The 19,818-nt window shown below is 51.2% G+C and overlaps 1 protein-coding gene across 3 annotated transcripts in view; it reads right to left on the bottom strand.

Annotated features, from left to right (window-relative positions):
- Positions 1–867: 867 nt before the first annotated feature.
- The window catches only part of Anxa6 (annexin A6), a 50,649-nt gene continuing 31,698 nt past the window's right edge, over positions 868–19,818 (bottom strand). For 2 of the 3 annotated variants that reach the window (XM_021634584.2, XM_060363689.1), the window contains 14 exons: positions 19,741–19,799; positions 18,508–18,586; positions 16,236–16,317; positions 14,810–14,904; positions 14,368–14,481; positions 14,199–14,289; positions 12,735–12,814; positions 12,146–12,199; positions 8,134–8,151; positions 7,217–7,310; positions 6,159–6,254; positions 4,303–4,361; positions 3,719–3,841; positions 868–1,284 (listed from right to left, as the gene is read on the bottom strand). In XM_021634584.2, the coding sequence (XP_021490259.1) occupies positions 1,225–1,284; positions 3,719–3,841; positions 4,303–4,361; positions 6,159–6,254; positions 7,217–7,310; positions 8,134–8,151; positions 12,146–12,199; positions 12,735–12,814; positions 14,199–14,289; positions 14,368–14,481; positions 14,810–14,904; positions 16,236–16,317; positions 18,508–18,586; positions 19,741–19,799 (1,104 nt within the window). In that variant the 3' untranslated portion in view covers positions 868–1,224. The remainder of the gene's footprint in view (positions 1,285–3,718; positions 3,842–4,302; positions 4,362–6,158; positions 6,255–7,216; positions 7,311–8,133; positions 8,152–12,145; positions 12,200–12,734; positions 12,815–14,198; positions 14,290–14,367; positions 14,482–14,809; positions 14,905–16,235; positions 16,318–18,507; positions 18,587–19,740; positions 19,800–19,818) is intronic. The other variant, XM_021634585.2, reaches the window with a different exon arrangement.

Here is a 19,818-nt window from a genome sequence, read left to right as displayed (position 1 = left end):
AATTTAGGCCGGTGGCAGTCAGAGGCCCTCACTAGAGATGACCGGATGCCACTGCTCTTTCTTTTGCGTGTGTTGGGGAGCAGTGCACATGGGTGGAGGCCTTAGGTGCCACTCCTCGGGAGCTACCCGACTTATTTTGAGGCAGGATCTCACTGAATCTGAGCTCATTTATTTAGCCCGGCTGGCCAGCTGGGCAGTACACCACATGGATCCAATCTCCTGCCTCTATCTTTCCAGCACTGGGATAATAAATGCATAATAGCTTTTTGTTTGTTTATTTGTTTTTGTGTGTTTATTTGTTTTCACAGAGGGCCTTGCAAGAGATCCCTGCCTGGCCTGAAGTAGCTATGTTGACCAGGCTGGCCTTGAACTCACAGAGATCTGCCTGCCTCTGCCTCCTTCAGTGCTAGGATTAAAGGGGTGTACCACCATCCCTGGCCTGCGTGGGTTCTGGAGATTGAATTCATGTCCTCCTGCTTGCACAGAACTTGCTTAAGTGAACTACCTCCCTAGCCCTGTTTCTTTCCTTTTCAAAGGATGGATAAGATTCAAGGGGCTGAGCTACAGGCTCAATCTAGAACGTCAGTGTCAGAAAGAAAGCCAAGGTAGTTTGGTGTCTTGTTTTGTAGATAACAGAACTGAGGCTAGAGAAGGGCAGGACAGGAAGGGCCCAAGGTATGAAGCCAAGGGTGTCATAGATACAAAATGATACCAGGACATGGAAATTCCCAGCCCAGTTCCTTATCAGACTGAGTGGTTATAGTGGGGAAGAACACCACTCTATCGAGTTAATCTCTCCTTTATCCCAGAACGCTCACCTGGCACTAGCCACCGCGGCCTCCCCTTCAAAGCAGACACACACGCCACTCATTTTATAGACAGGGTCTTGGTATGTTTTGAGATATGATGAAGTTCAAATCAGGGCAGGGCTTATGTTGAGGGGTGAAAGCTAGGGAGGGGCTGAGGAGGGGGTGGAGGGGGAGCAGGGGTGAATGCGGTACATGGCTGTGGTTCCCCAGCCACTCAGCCAGGAGCAGGAGGGATAACAGAAGGGACCGCCTGGGACCCTTGATGGCTGGCGAGTGCCCCAGCTGGACGACAGTCCAACTCCACCCCTCACTTTTCCTTCCTCAGTCTCTGAAGCTGGAGGATGGCTTGGTCAGGTCACGGTGGCTGGTGCTCTTGGCCACTGCTTGGCAGAGGGGCCTTCCGAGGACAGCAGCCCTAGTCCTCTCCGCCACAGAGAGCCAGCAAAGCCTTCAGGAAGTCTCCAGAGGTGTCGCCCTGGCAGGACAGAGAGAAAGCAGAGTGAGAAAAGAACAATTCTGGTCTAAATAAATACATCAGCCTCCTAGTGGCCAGCAGCCTAGGCATAACGCTCAACATTTCAGTCACCCACAGCTGCTGTACCAAGGCCAGAGAGACCTCTCCAGACACACCTGTGACACCCGGGAACCGGTTCTTTAGGATACGATCCTGACGAACTGCAAAGCCTCACCGGTTCCCTTCCTTTTGGGAGTGGCGCAGACCCCATCTGCCAACCCCAGTTCATGTCCAGCCAGTCCTGCAGCTTCCCAAAGAAGCACCTGAGCCCTCCATTTTGCCCCAGGAAGCCAGGCACATTCCGTGGCCCTTGTTGTCCATGGTTATACAGCCATCATTCGAGAAAGAGCCATTGAACCAAGGCCCAGGGCAGCTGCAAAGTTGGTGAGTACTAGTCAGATAGATCACAAGGGTCTGTCTGTAGTCAGGCAGGGAGCCAGACTCTCCCCAGTGGTACAAATCCCCATTTAGAAGGGGCTTCTATTACTCTTTTTTTTTGTTGTTGTTTTGTTTTGTTTTGGAGACAAGGTCTCATGTAGCCCAGGATGGCCTCCAACTCATTGTGTAGTCACAAATGACTCTGATTTATCTCTACTTTTTCCCCCCCAGAGCTGAGGACTGAACCCAAGGCCTTGCGCTTGCCGACCACTAAACTAAATCCCCAAGCCCCACATCTACTTCTGATACCTGGTTACTAGGAAAATTCTGAGCTGGGAATGTGGCTCAAGGGTCGTATGCTCACTTAGGATGCATGGAGCCCCAGCTTCAAGTCAGAGCACTACATCAAATAAACAAAAACATTAAAAGAGGGGCTAGGGTGTGGCTCAGTTGGTAGAGTACTTGCCTACCAAGTGTGAAGCCCTGGGTTTGATCCCTAGCACCGCACAAACCAGGTATGGTGGTGCACACCTGTAATCCCAGCAACTAGGAGGTGGAGGCAGGAGAATGGCACGTTCAGTGTCAGCTACAAAGTGAATTTAAAGCCAGCCTGAAACACTTAGTGGATCTCTCTCTCCGTTTTGTTTTGTTTTGTTTTTTTTGAGACAGGGTCTCTCTGTGTAGCCTTGGCTGTCCTGGACTCCCTTTGTAGAGTACAGGCTGGCCTTGGATTCAGAGATCCACCCGCCTCTGCCTCCCAGCATGCTGCGATTATAGGCATGCACCACCAAGCCTGGCTGTGACTCTGTCTCAAAATAAGATTTTTTTTTTTTTTGAGATAGGTTTCTCTGTGTAGTACTGGCTAGCCTGGAACTCACTCTGTAGACCAGGCTGGCCTCAAACTGTCTCTGCTTCCCAAGTGCTGGGACTGAAGGATTGCTCCATCACCACCCAGCTAAGGAAGAGAAGGATGGGTGTTATAACTCCATGGTAGAGTGTATACTTAGGATGTGTTTCAGTCTCCACTACCAATAATCAAAAAATGAAAATCGAATTGTTCTCTCTAAGAAGGTCAGTTTTGTGGTGTGTAAACTAAAAAGTATGGTTGACACCACAGCTAGTACTGGTAACCCATTAGCCACCTGGCCAGTCTACAGACTATACTTTATTAAAATTGCAACAAGCAAAACCCAGGGGCTGGACAGGCGGCTCGGTAGTTAAGAGGAATGGCTGTTATTGAAGAAGACCTGGGTTCGATTAACAGAACTCACAAGCATCTGTAACTCCAAGGTTCTAGGACATCTGACAGCCTCTCCTGGCTGCTGTGGGCATCTGACACACACATGATACATAGACATGCGCACATGCAGGCAAAACAACCATATACATAAAATAAAAATAAGAATAAAAAGTAAAAACCAGGTGATTGTTTCTAAGTAAGACATTTTGAGTGGCCGTTTGGTGGCGGCACACCCCTTTATCCCAGCGCTTGGAAGGCAGAGGCAGGCAGATCTCTGTGAGTTCGAGGTCCATCTGGTCTACAGAGTGAGTTCTAGGACAGCCAGGGCTGTTACACAGAGTAACCCTGTCTCTAATCTGCTCCCCCTTAAAAAAAAAAACAACAAAAAAACCAACAACAAAAAAACCCAAACCCCCAAAACAAAATGAAATAAACCAACAAAAACTATGAGGGGCTGGAGAGATGGCTCAGCAGGTTAAGAGGACCTGCTCTCGCAGAGGCCCCAGCTTCAGGTCCCGTAACCCACATGGCAACTCACAACAACCGTCTCTAACTCCAGTTCCAGGGGATCTGTTCCCTTCCTCTGAACTCTGTGAGTACCAGGCAGGCACCAGACATACATGGAGGCAGTGGATGCCTACCCATACCCATAAAATAAAATATTTTTATATGCAAAAACAGTGAGGGTCCCCCCCTTCCTTCATCCAGCAGCTCCCTGGACTACAAGGACAGCCAAGAGCCCCTCCCCCCCCCCCCCCCGAGCAGCCCCCTTCTTACCTCGATGGCTTGGTGGAGAGACTTGTCATATTTCTCAATGAACTCCCTCCGGATGTTGAGCAGATCTATCTCGCTCCGGGAGACCATCACCCTGGTGAGGGTCTTCTCATCCGTGCCGGCACCCTGGAGGAGCCGACAAGGAGAGAGACATGGGGAGGGAGGGAGAGGCAGAGCTAGGTCAGGCTACGGCAGATGTCCACCTGCCTGTCGCTTCTGCCTTCCCAAACCAGGTGGGCTAGTCCATCACTATCTTCCGCAGGCAGACCATCCCAGTGCTGAGGACTGGCCAGCTAGAGGCACAGAGGTCCTGTGTGGGCTGAACAGGCCCTGCTAAAACTCACATCCTCAGAATGTGACCTCGGGAAAATCGTCTTTGCATTGCCATGGTGTGGATGTACCCTCCCCCAGGCACTGAAGGCTTGGTCCCCCGTGCACTGTTTACAGCTAGAGGCTTAGGAAAGTGGGTCTTAAGGTTTGTGACTTCCACAAGAACAGCGGCCTCAAGTCCTTGTCGGGGGGATGGCGCACATCTCTGCCTGTAGGTTTGGGAAAGACGGTGCGCATGAACAGGTCAGATGCCGTACCTTCATGGACTTGTACAGCTTGTCGGCAAAGAAGAGAGGCTTGTTCTTGACACTCTGAACTGCAGGGGGGAGAGGGAGAGAGAGAGAGAGACAGACAGACAGACAGACCGACAGACAGACAGATAGGGATCTGGTCAGAGGCTGTGTGCTCAGACCCTGGACAGGGCTTTCCCCTACCACTGCCATCAGCCTACTGGGTCTGCAGGTCACTGCCAACCTTCCGTGCTCAGAGGTGTCATTTTACATCCCCTCCACAATGTTGCTTCCTTTTCTCCTCCCTATGCCCGCCTCTCTTTCTGCCACGAGACACATCTGTCCTACAGGGAAGATGCCCGCAGCCGACTGACATCGGCAGAATATTTAAATGGGTCTTAAGTCCTAACGGATGCTGGATACAGGGCTGTCAATTTTGTGTGCATTAAAAGCACTAAAAACTGTGTGCAATTTTGTGTGCATTAAAAGACTAAAAACTGGGTTTTAGGGTCTGGAGTGATAGCTCAGTGGTCAATGGTTAAGAGCACTTATTACTCTTCCAGAGGACCCAAATTTGGTTCCCAGCACTTATTTTGGGCTGCTTATAACTGCCTGTAACTCCAATTCCAGGGGATACGACACCTTCTGGATTTGACAGGCACCACATACATGTGGTATATACACACACAGACACACACACACACACACTGGAGTTTTAGACTCCACTCTAGATATTCAGAGTCTAGAGTCATTCTGAGTGGGGATGGGGGGGTGGAGGGAGAAGGGATTTACAACTTCTGTGCAACTTGCAGACTGGGTAGAAAGGCCAGTTCTCATGCCCCACTGCAGGTAATGCAGAAGCTGAGACAGGTTCTGTGTCCTGCCCGGGGCAGTTTCCTGCTTAGCTCCTCTGCTTCCAGTTGCTATGCTGTCCTGCCTCTCTGGTATCACTGTAGGCAGTAAAGAGCTATCATAAGCAACACCTCTATTTATCTAATCTACGACACTTTCCCCGCCACATTTTAGATTTCACGAAATTCAAGATGCATTTCGCAGTTGATGGAGAACGGGAAAGCTTTCTGCTGCCACCTGCTGGTAAAATCAGGTAGATGCAGGATGCAATATTATGATTAGCTCTGTACGTATCCATATTTACACAGGAACAAATGAGAGCCAAAAGGGAAAGAGACCTTTTCAAAACCAAGACCTTCAGGCTGTGAGGTGTCTCAGCAGGCTAAGGTAGGCTTGAGACCAAGCCCAGATTCAGATGACCTGAGTTCAATACCCAGGACCCACATAGTGGAGAGAACCAACTCCCTAAAGTTTTCTTATGACCGCCACACACATGCTCTGGCACGTATGTAACTGCGCACATGCATTTATGCACACACTCACACAAAACAAATGATAAAATGTAACAAAAAATTCAAAAACAAGGTCTCTGGGCTGAAGTAGCTCAGCGGCAGAATGTCTTATGATTGAACATGCTTAAGGTATGTCTAGTGTCTACGTGCAGTGTGTGCCCTGTGAACGAAGGCATCTTGCGTGTTATGTATACATGTCCTGTGACTCTCATGTGTGCGTATGTGGTGTGTCTCATGTGTGGTACCACACCCTCCAGTCCGGCAGAGCAGTCCTTCTTCTCTGCTCTCCTGGTCTTTTCCCTCGGATGCTCTTTTTCTCACGCTGCCCCTGTAGCCTTGAAGATGTCCTCATGCTGTCCCCCACGACCACACCTTGGCAGCGGAGGTGACCAGAGGCAGCGTTTAGTTCTCCCGGTCAGAGCAACACGGGGTAATGCTAAAGCTACATTCCTCTAGGGAACCTGCCCAGGTTTCCATCAGTGCCCCAGCCCCTCCCCCCTCCCCGTGCCTGCCAATTACCGATGGCCACAAATGCGTCCCTGACGTCCCCAGACATCTCCTTCTTGATGACGTGCTCTATGTCATAGTTGGTCATCTTGATGAACTCCTGGAAGACTGGCCAAGAGAAGTGAGGGAGAGGTGAACACCAGCTGGGGAGGGTCGCCTGACCTACCCATGACTGGCCACTGGGGAGGGCTGGGTGGCAGGCAGGCTCTGGCCTGGGGCTGCCATAAAGCTTAGAGTCCACGGAGCCATACCAGAGCCTCCAGGTCTGGCCAATAGCCCCAGGCCTTGGCAAGTTCTATTATCCCAGGACGATGTGTACGCCCTGGAAGTACGCCAGACCACCCAGGGAGGCCTTGCTCTCCGGGTTCCCTCTTATTCCCTGGTAGGCTGGGATGGAGCTTACTGTTTATATAACAATCAAAATGACATCCAGGAAGCTCTGTGTGCCCAGCACAAACTGAGTATTTTATGTTTATTGTAGGTTTTTTTTTTTTTTTTTTGTACCCTAGCAACCATGTGAGATACAACGAAAACCCTAATCCTTAGATAAGGGGATTGAGGCAGGGCCTGTTCAACCACACAGCTGGTAAGTGGGGGGCTGGGATCAAGGCAATCCAGTGTCATGCACCAAGCATCCAAGCATTGAAAAGTGCCGAGCAGATGGACACACGTGAGACTGCCAAGGTCTCAGTGAGAGGGAGCTTCAGGATTGCCACTGCACACAGCTGTGGTAGCCTGTCCTGTGCCATCCTCACCCCTCTCTGCCTTGCTCCTGGCAGACATCACCAATGGATCTTGACAGCACACCTCAGAACCCTTAATACCGCATGGTTCTGAGGTGGGATAGCTGGTCTTATCCTAGGTGTTCCACTTGCTTCCGGTAAGGAGGGGAATGGAGTTGGCTATGGACGGGCCGGTGCTCTGGAGTCCCCTAACTCTCCACCACTGGCCTGAGGAGAAGGAATTAGGCTCTTGGCTATTCTGCTCTTCACAGAGGGCTGGGAGGCTCAGGTCATGTTTGGGGGCTCCCACTGCCACACTAGAAGGGGTTGGGGGCTCAGCAGGCTCACCTCGGCGGAGGTGGGGATAGCTACGGGTGCACAGGACCGTCATGAAGCGCGTCTCCAAGGAAGTTTTGTCTCCGCTGGGAGTGTCTGCTATCTCCTGCAGAGCCCAGTTAGGGCGAGGGTTTAGGGGGAGACATGAGAAAGCCATGGTTAGTACCTACTGTCCCTGGAGGCAGGGTGGGGTTAGAGCAGCCATCCAGGAGGACTGAGGTTGGTCCCTTCTCTCCTCAACCCTGGAGTGTGGTGGCCGTCCCATCTCCCTTTGAAGTCACCAGGGCCCAGAGATGTGACAGGAGCTGGGTACAGGCACTTGGAGCTCCTACCCAGACACCAGGACTTTCCCTGGGGAGCTTGGACATGTGTGTGAACAAGCAGAAAATGTCCTAGCCAGTTTTCCCCAGTTGGGGTCAAGGGCAAACACATTTTACTCTAACCATATAAAGCCTTCCACAATGATCTCCTAGCCAGCTATGATCCTATTTAAATTCTCTTTTAAAAACTCAACTCTGGGTTTAATCATAAAATTAAAATGAGTCAACTTAAAGACCTCAGTCAGGCCAGACATCATGAACGGCTAAGGCTTGAGGAACACTTGCTTTGTTCCTGCCTCTCCCTTTTGAGACAGGGTCTCATGTAGTCCAGGCTGGCCTCAAACTCTCTATGAAGCTGAGGACGACCTTGAACTCCCAATCCTCCTGGCTCTGCTTGCCAAGTGCTGGGATTATAATCATGCACTACCAAACCTGGCCCCTTTTTAGCCAACCAAGTCCTTAAAAGGCCCTGAAGGGGAGAGAGAGAAGCTGTGAGGGGAGCCCCCAATCATTGCCCGATCCTGCCCAACTCAGCCCAGCCCAAGCACAGCAGGGCTTGACTCAGAAGCTGCTCACACACCCCCCCCCCGTGAAGGACACAACACTCACCAAGATCTCAGCAGCCACCTGAGAGCGGGGAGGAGAGAGAGGAGGGAGAGAGGGGAGGCAAGAGTCAGAGCCCACAGTGATTGCAGGGAGGACCCTGGAGCCCCAAGGCCTGGCTCAGGGTAGCAGAGGTCCCAAGAGACCCCAGGGTCACAGTGAAGGACTGGCAGGGGTGTTTCCTTTCTCTAAGCTCTGGGCTAGAACTCAGAGTGGAAGACAGGCCCAGGAATAATTTAAAATGTGGCTCCCCAGAGGGGAAATGACACCCTTCAGACTCAGTAACTGAGGCCCCAGTTTATCTGACATCTGGAAGAAGGAGAGCTCTCCCTCATTAGCTTGCAGGGCCACCGGGAAGGGGACAGGGGCAGGCACTGATTCTCTATAAAGAATCAGCAGGACTCTGTCAACTTAGCTCCTCAGGTCACAGACAGAAAGACAGATGGCTGAGACCTGGGGAGGGGAGGATGGGAGTAGTATCACAGGCCCCCAGCAGAGGTGGGGCCTGCAAGCATTCTCTTCAATAAGAGCAGCCTGTGGAGTGAACACTGAGCAGGACTTTCGTGAGCCAAGCTGCTCTGACCCAGAGTGTCTGGGAATAAATTCAGTGAATCCACGTGTACCTTAGCCCTTTCCCCAGCATCCTGTCAACCACTGTATTCTCCTGCATAGACCAAAATCCTAGTATGTATGTATGTATTTTAGTTAGTTAATTTTGTGACAGGGTCTCACTGTATAGTCCTGGAACTGTATAGACCAGGCTGGCCTTGAACTCACAGAGATCTGCCTGCCTCTGTCTCCCAAGTGTACTGCCATACCTGGCTTCTTCTTTTCTCTTTAGAGACAAGGTCTTACTATGGAGCAGCCCAGGTAGGCCTTAAATGCGCAGCAATCCTCCTGCCTCAGCCTTCTGAGTTCTGGGATTACAGAAGGTGCCATCACGTTCAAGGTCCCACCAGCTTTAAAGAAGATTTAGGGGCCTGGGAATATGGCTCCGTGGATAAGCACAGGCACTGCTCTATCAGAGGCTTAGAGTTCGCAGCAACCTGTCAGATGGCTCAGGTGGCCCATTACTCCAGATCCAGGGATGAGCTTCCCTCTTCTGGCCTCTGCAGGCACTGCGCTTATGCTCACAGACACACATAACACAGTTTTTAAAAGGCTCAGAGCAAGGCCCTGGGTTTGAACCCCAGCAGCGCAAAAACAAGACTGATCTATATAATTTCCATAAGTCCATAAGTGGGTATGTATTAGATATACTAGCGTTTCTTTATTGAGATGGAAAAATGTTCATATTCACCAGGAGGTTCATAAGTAGACAGTGTGGTCCTCAAGTGCCTGACTCTGAAAAGAGCGAGCATGAGGCCAGAGCTGCTCCTTTATTCACCCTGGATCTTTACGACCACATTTTCCATAGCAGAGATACTTTATTTCATCTTGATTTAAATGTCAAACCATAATGATCCTGGTTTTTAGGCTTATGGGCTCTTCCCGGCTTTACATATTTTCAACCACCTAGTTGAATCATGGAGGCATTGTGCTGAGCCAAGTAAGCCCTGCTACAAGCAGACAAGCCCCTAATGTGATGTTCACAGAGGGGTCAAATTTAGAGACAGAAAGCAGGCTAGTGTCTGCTATGGGTTAGATGTAGAGGAAATGAGAGTCACTAGTTCAAGAGTGCAGAGTTTCAGTTTTGTAAAAAGGAGATTTCGGGGTAGAGGTGGTGGTGGCGATGGCTATGCACCGTGAACATATTTGATGTCACTAAACTGTATACTAAAGAATGATTAATTTGGGCTGGAGAGATGGCTCAGTGGGCAAAACCACTTGCCATGAACACCTGAGAACCTGCTGAGTTTGATCCCTAGAGCTCATGCGGTGGTGCACACCTCTGTGACCCCAGCACCCCCACAGTGAGAGCCAGAGAAAGCTTGCAGGGCCAGGAGCAGTGCTGAGACAGAAACAGGAGAGACCCTGCCTTGATTAGCTGGAAGGACAGAACTGAAACCTGAAAGCTGCCTTCTGACCCCATATATCACTCCTCCCTCCCTCCCTTCCTTCCTCCCATCCTCCTCCTCTCTTTCAATAGAGCCTTTGATAGAGTCCTGAAACTCGCTATGCAAACCAGGTTGGCCTTGAACTTGCATGGAGCCTCCTTCCTCTCTGCCTCTGCTGGGATTATAGGCATGGTTTACTCTGCTATAAAAGGATATGTATTAGGTGGCTACTACTGGGGCTAGATTTTTTTTCTGGGGGGGACAGATTTTTTTCTTTAGTTTTGTTTTCTAAAGTTTCTATGAAAGAATACGTATGAGACAAAAACTTGCTAGTTGTCAGAAAATGAGCTGACACCGTACCAGGATCTAGTCCTCGTTCATGGAGAAGCTACTGAGCCTCTGTCAGTGCAGGGCTATGGTCCCTCCAGTGCGTCTACCCTGGTTCTCTCTCTCCCCTTTCCTTGCTGGGCCAGGACTACCACTGTCCCACTAGCATGCAAGGCAGCAGCATTCCCTAGGGATGATGTTGGGGTTCAGGATGGATGTTGGGGTCCAGCTGCACCACGAGGCTGCTCACGAATACTAAGTAAACACCTTTTGGATGTGTGTTTGTGTGGGTGTGTGTGTGAAATGCAGGCTCAGTAAATGATGGTGGGGTTACCCCGTGACTAGCTCCCACGAATGTGCTCGAATATAACTGAAAATACCCTGTTTGTCCAGGACCCTGAAGCTTCTGACAAGGTATTCCAGAACAAGACCGGGCAACTGGACCATAGCTTCTTGAGCAAGGAGCTGTATGGGAGATGATGGTGCTGGGTCCTGGAGGGTATTGTGCAAGGCAGACTAGAGTCAGGTGGACCTGAGTGCCAATCAGAAACTGTCCCTGTGGGCAGGTTAAGGCTGCTCTTCCCCCAGGAAATACAGGATGGTACATAGGATAGTGTTAATACCCGCTCAGCGCAGAGCATACCTTCTAAACTCTAGAACTGAGGTTTGGGGGTTTGCTGTTATTCTTCTTCTGGAGACACGGTCTCAGGAAACAGGCTAGGCTCCCGAGCCTCCTGCTTCAGCACCCCCAAATGCTGAAACGTGCCTAACTTTTCAATTTCAGTTTGGCCAGGTCGTCCTGGGGATGGCCGAGCTTAGACGCTGCTGTCTCAGCCATGTCTGCTAGTGAACCCGGGGGCCCAGCAGCTGGTTCTGACCCTGATTCTCAATTTGTCATTGTTCTTTCTCGGGATGAGCTGTAACCCCAGCGTGCTAGCTTTATGGCTGGCGGCATCTACGCCCATCTCCAGCATGAGGGAGCTCTTGCAGCAGGCAGAGACCCGGCTCAGGTCCATGGGGACAGTAATGAGGAGCCCAGTGTCAGCTGTGCAGCCATAGTGCAGGGAAGATGAACTTGATGTAGCCCAGCCTCTAAGTGCAGCTTCAGAGAACCCACAGAAGCAGGGCTGAAGCAGAGCAGCCAGGAGCCCTGGCGACCCCTCCCCTGTCACCATTCAGCAGTGTCTAGTCAACACTGGACACAGGGTACCTGGGACATATCAACACTGGTGAGCGACAGCAGCACCAGCCTTTGGGAGCTTTTGCCACACTTTGCCAGGTCACTCTCTTTCGCTTGGGTCTTGTTTTCCAAACATGAAACCTAGACATTTAGTTCTCAGGCCTCTTTCTCAGCAAAACCCCACTCTTTCTGGGTCCATTCTCCCAGGGCCAGGTTTGCTGTGTGATTTGTAATTCATCACCTTGGGTTTGACTTGGGGCATCTGTGACGGCTTTCTAGTTTGGAAAATCCCGCTGTCTACATGGGAAGTCCCAGTGAGGCCAGCTCCACTCTCACAAACCCATTGTGAAAGCCCTAAAGGACCAGCCTTGCTTTTTGAGTGGAGGCAGAGGGGGTTGATCTAAGCATCTGTCAGCCAAACCAGCCGTGTCCCAGCCGGGAGCCCGCCCCACCTGACAGCCAGTGCCTGACAGGGACCCACCAGATATCCAGCACCCACAGGCAGGAGTCTCACCTGGGCATCTTCCCGAGCCTGCTCCCGGTTTTCTCCTCCTTCCTCTCGATTCCCCTGTCACAGAATCATGGAGAAGTCAGTCCCCACACATTCTCCTCCACACAACCTTCCGTCTCCCCTGGGTCTAATCAGTCACCTCCCTGCACTCCTTTATCTTTTTCAAAACAGAAACAATTCCAGGGTAGGCTATGCGGCCCCTGGGTGTAGGAACTCAGTGGCAACACAGGACAGGGTCACCCATGTGGCTTTGTCCTGTAGGAAGGAGACCTAAAAAGTCACAATATGGCCATCAAAAGGAATTCTCAGAGATGGCAGCAAGCCAGCTTTGAAAAGGGAACAGGCTGGGCAGATGGTGGCGCACACCTCTAATCCCAGCACTCCGGAGGCAGAGCAGGTGGATCTCTGTGAGTTCAAGGCCAGCCTGGTCTACAGAGTGAGTTCCGTGACAGCCAGGGCTGCAAAGAGAAACCCTGTCTTAAAAAATAAAACAAAGCAACAACAAGAGTAACAATGGAGATTGGAGGTTGAGCCCTGAGGAGGCAAAAGGGCAGGGTGGATGGACGGGCCTTAGAACCATGAATCCACTCACTGTGGCCAGAGAAATGAGGATCCTTCTGAAGTGGCCAGATGTGTCTGAGCTCAGGGCATCCTCCAGGGATTTGTGATAGTCTGAGATAGAAAGAAGGGTGTTAGTAGCTGCAGGCTGGGAGGATTGGGGAGTGAGACTCACACCGGAGCCAGGGCCACGTCAGCAGGAGAGGTGGGGATGAAGGTGTTTGCATCCAGCTATCTTCCTGCTGATTGCAGGAGGCAGCTGCTCTGCTCCCAGCCCCTCTACACCCCTGCCCCAGCACCCCATCTCTCATGTTCATTATCTTCCTTCCCCATTAATTATCCATTCATCTTGTTGCACTGTTGGGGATTAAACTCCAGACACTGTGCATGCTAGACAGGGATCTAGAACTATACTCTAAGCCCTCATTACCTTCCAACTTCCCTGCCTCCACCCCACCATCCCTCCTAACAGCAGCTGCCAAACCCCAAAGTATAGCTGGGGCCTTAGTACTCCCCCTCCTCCCCACCTTAAAATGCCTGTCATCTCAAAGCTCTGCAGAAGAAAAACTGTCCCCATGTCTGACCACAAACCATAGAGCAGCAGAATGAAAACACGGGGCTACTTGATGAAGGCTTAAGAATTTCAAGAGAATGACAGTATAGGGTACGGCTAGGTAGGGGAGACCCTTCTGAGGGTGGGTCTCTGCCGGTGTTCAGGCCTCAGTTCCACAAAGCCACCTTCCCTCTCCTCAGCAGGCTAAACGCCTTCTCTTTTGCCTAAATTCTATCTGAATTGTCTTCTACCTCCAGGACTTTGTTCCTGCAGCCGACTTCCCCTAGATGCAGAGCTGGGTACACCAAGAGGCTCGTCAAAGCCTCATAGGAGGGCTGGCAGATAGCTCAGTCAGTAAGCACCTGCCACTCAAGCATGAGGCCCTGAGTCGGATCCTCAGACACACATTACAAAAGCAAGAGCCGGGCATGGTGGTGCACACCTTTAGACGCAGCACTTGGGAGGGAGAGGCAGGCGCATCTCTGAGTTTGAGGCCAGCCTGGTGTACAAACAGTGATGCTGTCTCAACAAGCAAAAACAAAATAATAAAACAGCAAAACAAAACAACAACAAAACCCAAAACAAGCCAGGTGTGCGGCGTATAATCTAGAGCTGATGGGGGGGGGGGGGAGAATAGATCCCTGGGGATTGATGGCCAGCCAGCCTTGCCAAACTGGCAACCCCTAGGCCAGTAAGAGACCCTGTCTCAAAAAGCAAGGTGGGGCCAATGAGATAATTTAACAGATAAAGATGCTTGCTGCCAAGCCTGATGATCTGAGTTGAGCGGGTTTGATTCCTGGAACCCACATGGTAGAAAGCGAGAACTGACTCCCAAAAAGTTGTTCTCTGACCTACATGCGCATGCATGCATGCATGCACGCACGCACGCACACACACAAATCATAAAAAAATAAAGTAAGGCTGGGCCAGCCCTCCTATACTCACCCTCCTTGTAGGCCTCATTGATCGCCTGGATTTCGGCATTGTTCCGAGTGGCCAGGATTTCAATAAGAGCCTTCTCATCCGTGCCAGCTCCCTAGAAAGTCCACACAAAGGACGTTAGCTGTAGCTCTGACTCCCCCCACCCCCACCCCGTAGGACGAAGGCTATATACCTCCATAGCTTTCTTCAGCTGCTTAGCATCATAATGGGCTGGTGGCATCATGAGCCCCAGAATCAGCCTTGCCAGATCTCCTGAGATCTCCGACTTCAGGTCAGCCATTAAATCCTGCAAGGACAGAGTCGAGGTCACACCAGAAACCCACAGAGAAACCACCACCATCTTTGACTGTGGCCTCGCCAAGCCATCTCACATGCATATCACTCACTGATCGCAAGGAACTGTGGGAACAGAGTGGACCCAAGGCTAGACCATTCCAAGACATCCCAACCAGGTGTGTGTGTACGTGTGTGTGTGTGTATGTGTGTGTATGGGGGGGGGTCTCATTACCACAAAGCCCCTGGTGCCCAGTTTTATAGAGCTGGCAGCGACAGGCCAAGCTTCACTAGGAAACCGAGACACCGTGGGATCCACACCAGGGAGGGAGGACCCTTACCCGGCCAAAGTGAGATTTGAAGGTCTGCCGGATCTGCTGCCGCTGGGCGTTGCTACGGTGTGTGATGATGTCGATGATGGTGGCTTCGTCAGTTCCTGGGTCATCAAAGCCACGTACCTCAGAGGAGGTTCTGTGGTTCAGCTTTCCCGACATCCTCCCCATCCCCAATCCCCACTGAGAGTTCCCATCAGTCCTTGTCAGGATAAAGGCTTGCAGTGGAGGCCATGAGCTCCTCGCCCCAGTGGGCACGTTGCCCAGGCTACGTGCTTTCTTCTGTCGTGCCACTGGATGGGATACAAGTACAACCAGGAAGCTGGCAGGCACTGGGTGATGAGCGCCAGGTTGGCAGTTGGGGTGGCAAGCAACGGGTTGGGTGTCCGCCTCTGAGTTCTGATCTTGGCTCTGTCAATGCCTACCTAGCTTGTCTCGGAGAGCTTCTTTCTTTTCTGGGACTCAGTTTCCACATTTCTACCACGACTAGGATTGAGTAACCACTAAGGGATCCTTCCAACTCTGCAATCTCAGCCTCATCAGTGCCTGTATTTCCTTTGCCTTCAACCCCCTGCCGGTGACTCTCAGGTCTCCCTAAGCATAGCAGATTGTCTGAGGGCCCTGAGGCACCACCTCCTTCCTGCCAGGCGAATGCCACCAACCTCAGGTCTCGCTGTAGCCCTGGCTGTCCTGGAACGCACTCTATAGACCAGGCTAGCTTCTGACTAGGATCAACTGACTGGCATGCGCCACCACATCCTTGGTGGGATCTGATTTTCAAGGCATTTGCCCCTGTAGTGTCACAGTTACGGAGATGCCAGGTAGGCATTATACTCACAGGAAGAAGTCCTGAGACTCATATGGCACAAGACCCTTTGGGAGCTGCTCTTGGGCATATATGGGTGGAATAAAGACAACGGAAGCCAGGCCCCCCACCCCCGTCTCTTTCCCAGCAAGGGCTTTCCAAGCATAGGCTTAGTTGGATGCAGGCAGCTGATTATCCACTCATGTGGTGGCTCTTTTCACCATCAGCAAACTCAGCCTGGAAGAGCCAGCCACTGGAGTGCTGTCCCCCAGCACGGGGCTTTTGGGTTCCTAGGACCCTTTACACAGTGGGGAAGTGGGACCCAGAGCTGTTTAAGTGCTTGTCCAGAGGCATACTGAGTCACCACCCAAGGCTTGATGACCAGTATTTCTTCCACACCAGGCCCCTGCTCAGAGGCAGGAGGACAGACACCTTGGTGTCCAGGAAAGACTCCTCTTGAGCTCACTCCAGATCCTCTCCTATCCTTCCTTCCTCCTGCCTGAGGTGGAAGGAAACTCCCACAGAGTGTTCCTCATCCTAGAGCCTAGCTGGAGGCCTCATTCTCCTTCCCTGAGACCCTTCCTGCCAAACCTGCCCCTGGGGGTCTTCTCCGGTCCCTGACACCCTTACCAATTCCCTTCATGGCTTTTCGCAGGGCCTTGGCATCAGCATCAGGGTTGAAGTCGTTGGCTGCGCACACGGTACCTTTCAGCTGGGAGAAGGAGAAAGAGGCTCAGCAGGTGTCTGGAGGCCCCTGGGGAGCCAGGTCCAAAGAGGAGCATGCAGAGTGGCAGGGCCTTTCCAGACTGAGTCCCAAGCCAAGCAGCCTGGGGAAAGAGGCACAGCAGACAAAGCCCACCCAGGGCTGAGAGAGCAGAGAGTTTCAGGCCTGGGGACAGGTGAGTGCTGGGAAGAGGGCAGCTCCTGCCATCAGACTGTCCCAGCCCTGGAGGCTGAACATTCCATAGGGGCCCCTCAGCATCTCACCTACCCTGCAGCCATGTCTCCCCATAAGGAGGCCAGAGGACTCAGAAGCAGAACAGTTTCCGGATTTTAGTCATGACCCAATGACGTCCATGTTGCTTTCCGTATTTGCTATTTCTTAATTTCTTTTTTTATTTTGCTTAAGCGGTTTTTGGATTTTGTACTTGTTTTAGTTTGTTTGGAGACAGGGTCTCACTATGTAGTTCTGTTTGGCCTGGAACTCACTATGTAGACCAGGCTGGCCTGAAGCTCAGAGAACTGCTTGCCTCTGCCTCTCTGAATGCTGGGATTAAAGTGCATCATCATGTCCAACCTTTGCTTAAACAGTTTTGGTTAGAATAACTGGGGGAGGGGTGTTTGACATATCAAGCAACACCGACAGATCTATTTTGAAGTACACCACTTAAATACTTGTAAAAGGCTTCTTCTTCTTTTTTTTTTTTTTTGAGACAGGGTTTCCTTGTGTAGCCCTGGCTGTCCTGGAACTCACTTTGTAGACCAGGCTAGCCTCAGACTCAGAGATCCGCCTGCCTCTGCCTCCCAGGTGCTGGGATTACAGGCGCTCACCACCAAGTCTGGCTTTTTTTTTTTCAAAGACAGGATTTCATGTAACCCAAGCAGGTTTCAAAGTAAACTACATTGTGGTAGAGGCTGGCCTTGAACTTCTGATCCTTCTGCCTCCACTCCCAAGTGCTAAAATCACAGGCATGTGCCATCACACCCTATGTGATATTTGTCTCCCCCCCCACCTTAAGATAGAGTCTCACTCTGTAGTCATGGCTAGCCTGGAACTCACTACATAGATCAGGCTGGGTTTGAACTTCTGGAGATCTGTCTGTCTCTGCCTCCTGAGTGCTGGGTTTAAAGGTATGTGCCACCTTTAAACTAGCCTTATGTATTTATTTTATATATCCTCTTGTGCTAACAAGTGACTGACACATAGCAGACATTGAGAAGATACTTATCAAATTAATAAATGGATGAAAAATATTTTTTCAATAGTGGCAGCTTCACGCTTACTAGGCAAACACTAGCTCTGAGATAAACAATAATTTTTATACTTTTATACTATCACAAATTAGAAAGAATGTATCCTGTGTCATTAACAGATGATCACTCATAAAAGGAAGTGTAATGCCTGCCTCCACTCAGGTTTAAGGCCACCAAATTTAAGATGCTATCGCTTGCCTAAGCCACTGAACTTTAGGCCAGCTCCCATGGCTCTCTGTGTAAAAGGGAAGCTACCTCATACAGCACAGATGTGGCGCTGAGCCCGTTTCTCTTTACCTATCTGAAAGGCTGGTGGAACTGAAAAGGAGTAGGCTCTCTTTGTGAGGCTGGGTGTTAGTTAATGCCTTGGGAGGTGCCTCCCTCTGCCAAGCCAAGCTCATTCCTCATATGACCTGAGACCTCTTACATTTGCCTTCAAATTTAGGGAAGAAAAGAACATCATTTAGAGCCTTTAGGCCCCCAGGGCTGCCATGTCTGACTCCATCACCTGAAAGGTTCAGGCATAGAGGCCACGAGGAGGGTGAGGATGCAGAAGTCTCAGAACAGTGTGCCAGGGTCCCCTGTGAAACCTTTCATCCTGTCCTGTGTGGACCCCTGTGTCCTATAGTAGCACATCTAGGGGTGCCCTCTGCTCTCAGCATGCTAAGCCCAACTGCCAGGCCCAGGATGCAGAGGCCCCATGGAACCAGCTGGGTCTCATGGAGGAAGTCCTGTTAGTAGAGAGCAGGCAGAACACTTCCAGGCTGTTAGAACTGGTGCAGGGATCTGGAAGCTTCAGATAGTAAGTCCTCAGCTCGGGTTGGCCACCAGGGGGCGGCTGGGGACCAACCAGTGCAGCAGGGAAAGGTGCAAGCAGAAGGGGGAGCCGGTGATCAGGAGGTCAGGCAGGAAGTGGGGAGGGTCTGACCTCGACTCGGGCCACTGCACTAAGTTCCCACATCTGATAGGCCACCTGTGCTGCCTCCGGGAAGAACTGGCCAGCCGCACTGGAATGGAGGGGTTTGGGGAGAGGACGGGAGGGAATGTCATCATGGGCAACACCCCATGCTCCCAGCACACTCCCACGTCCAAGACACACATGCAACCAACACACACATACACAACAGACAAACACACATACAACCAACAAATGCACATACAACCAAAACACGCACACACACACACACACACACACTAACACAATCCTGTCTGCTTTATTTCTCCTCTAGCCTGACTCATCAGAGGACCCCCTACCTCCCCCTTTGTCCTTAAGCTCCCTCCAACTATGCAGTGGAGCTTTCCCAGGAGCCTTGTTGGTCCAGGCCCAAGTAGGATAGTCCTCAGCCTCCTCTTTCTTCCTTAGAGCCTGGGCGACTTCTGCCCAAATCCCCTCTCAAATAAGCCAAGAACAGGTTATGCCTGCATCATTTCTGCATCTCTTTGTGCAAGGCATCTGGACGTGTGAGGGACAGTGTGTGTGGGCACGGGATTTGTGGTCTCCGTGGCGCTGAGTGCAGTCAATCCAAAGCTTCATGTCTCTTCCTTAACTGACCACTGAACCCTGGAGGAGGAACTCAACCCACAATTTCCTCTGCATAAATTCGGTTGTGCCATATCAGAGTCACTTCGTTTAATATCCCAGGAAGAACCCCTGTAGCCCACCAACCTCCTCACCTTTTTCCCGAGCTGCCCACAGAACTCCATGGCAGCCATGGGAAGAAGCCAGACCAATTCTCATCCCTAGGCCTTCTTAGAGGTGGTTTCTTGAGACCCACTTCTGGCTCCTCCCACTTCCACTTTTGAGACAAAGTCTCACTTCTCAGTCCTGCCTGGCCTGGAATTTGCTACATCCATCAGGCTGGATACACAGAGATCTGCTTGTCTGTGCTGTGTGCCACCATACCCAGCTTAAACCCCCTGAATTCTAATTCCTAGTCCAGATGCCAGGCCGACACACAGCAGAGAATTCCACAGACAGTGGCCACACTTGTTCAGACACACAGACCCCAAGACAGTAGAGGCTGGAATGCCGAAGGCCTCTTTCCCCATTTGGCATTGCAGCCTTGGAGGAGATGAAGCCTCATGCAATTCACCCATCCACAGGGACGGGTACCAGAAGAGTCAGGCCATCTCTCCATCCTGGGGCCCCGAAGCCACTTACTCATCGTCTCCTCCACACAGCTTCAGCAGAGCCTTCTTGTATTCACCAGAGGTGTCATTCTGTGGAGAGAGAGAAGAG

This window comes from Meriones unguiculatus, chromosome 11, assembly GCF_030254825.1.
Source record: "Meriones unguiculatus strain TT.TT164.6M chromosome 11, Bangor_MerUng_6.1, whole genome shotgun sequence".
Lineage (NCBI taxonomy): Eukaryota > Metazoa > Chordata > Mammalia > Rodentia > Muridae > Meriones > Meriones unguiculatus.
Note: the sequence above shows the minus strand (reverse complement) of the source record. Positions and strands in the feature narration are given on the sequence as shown.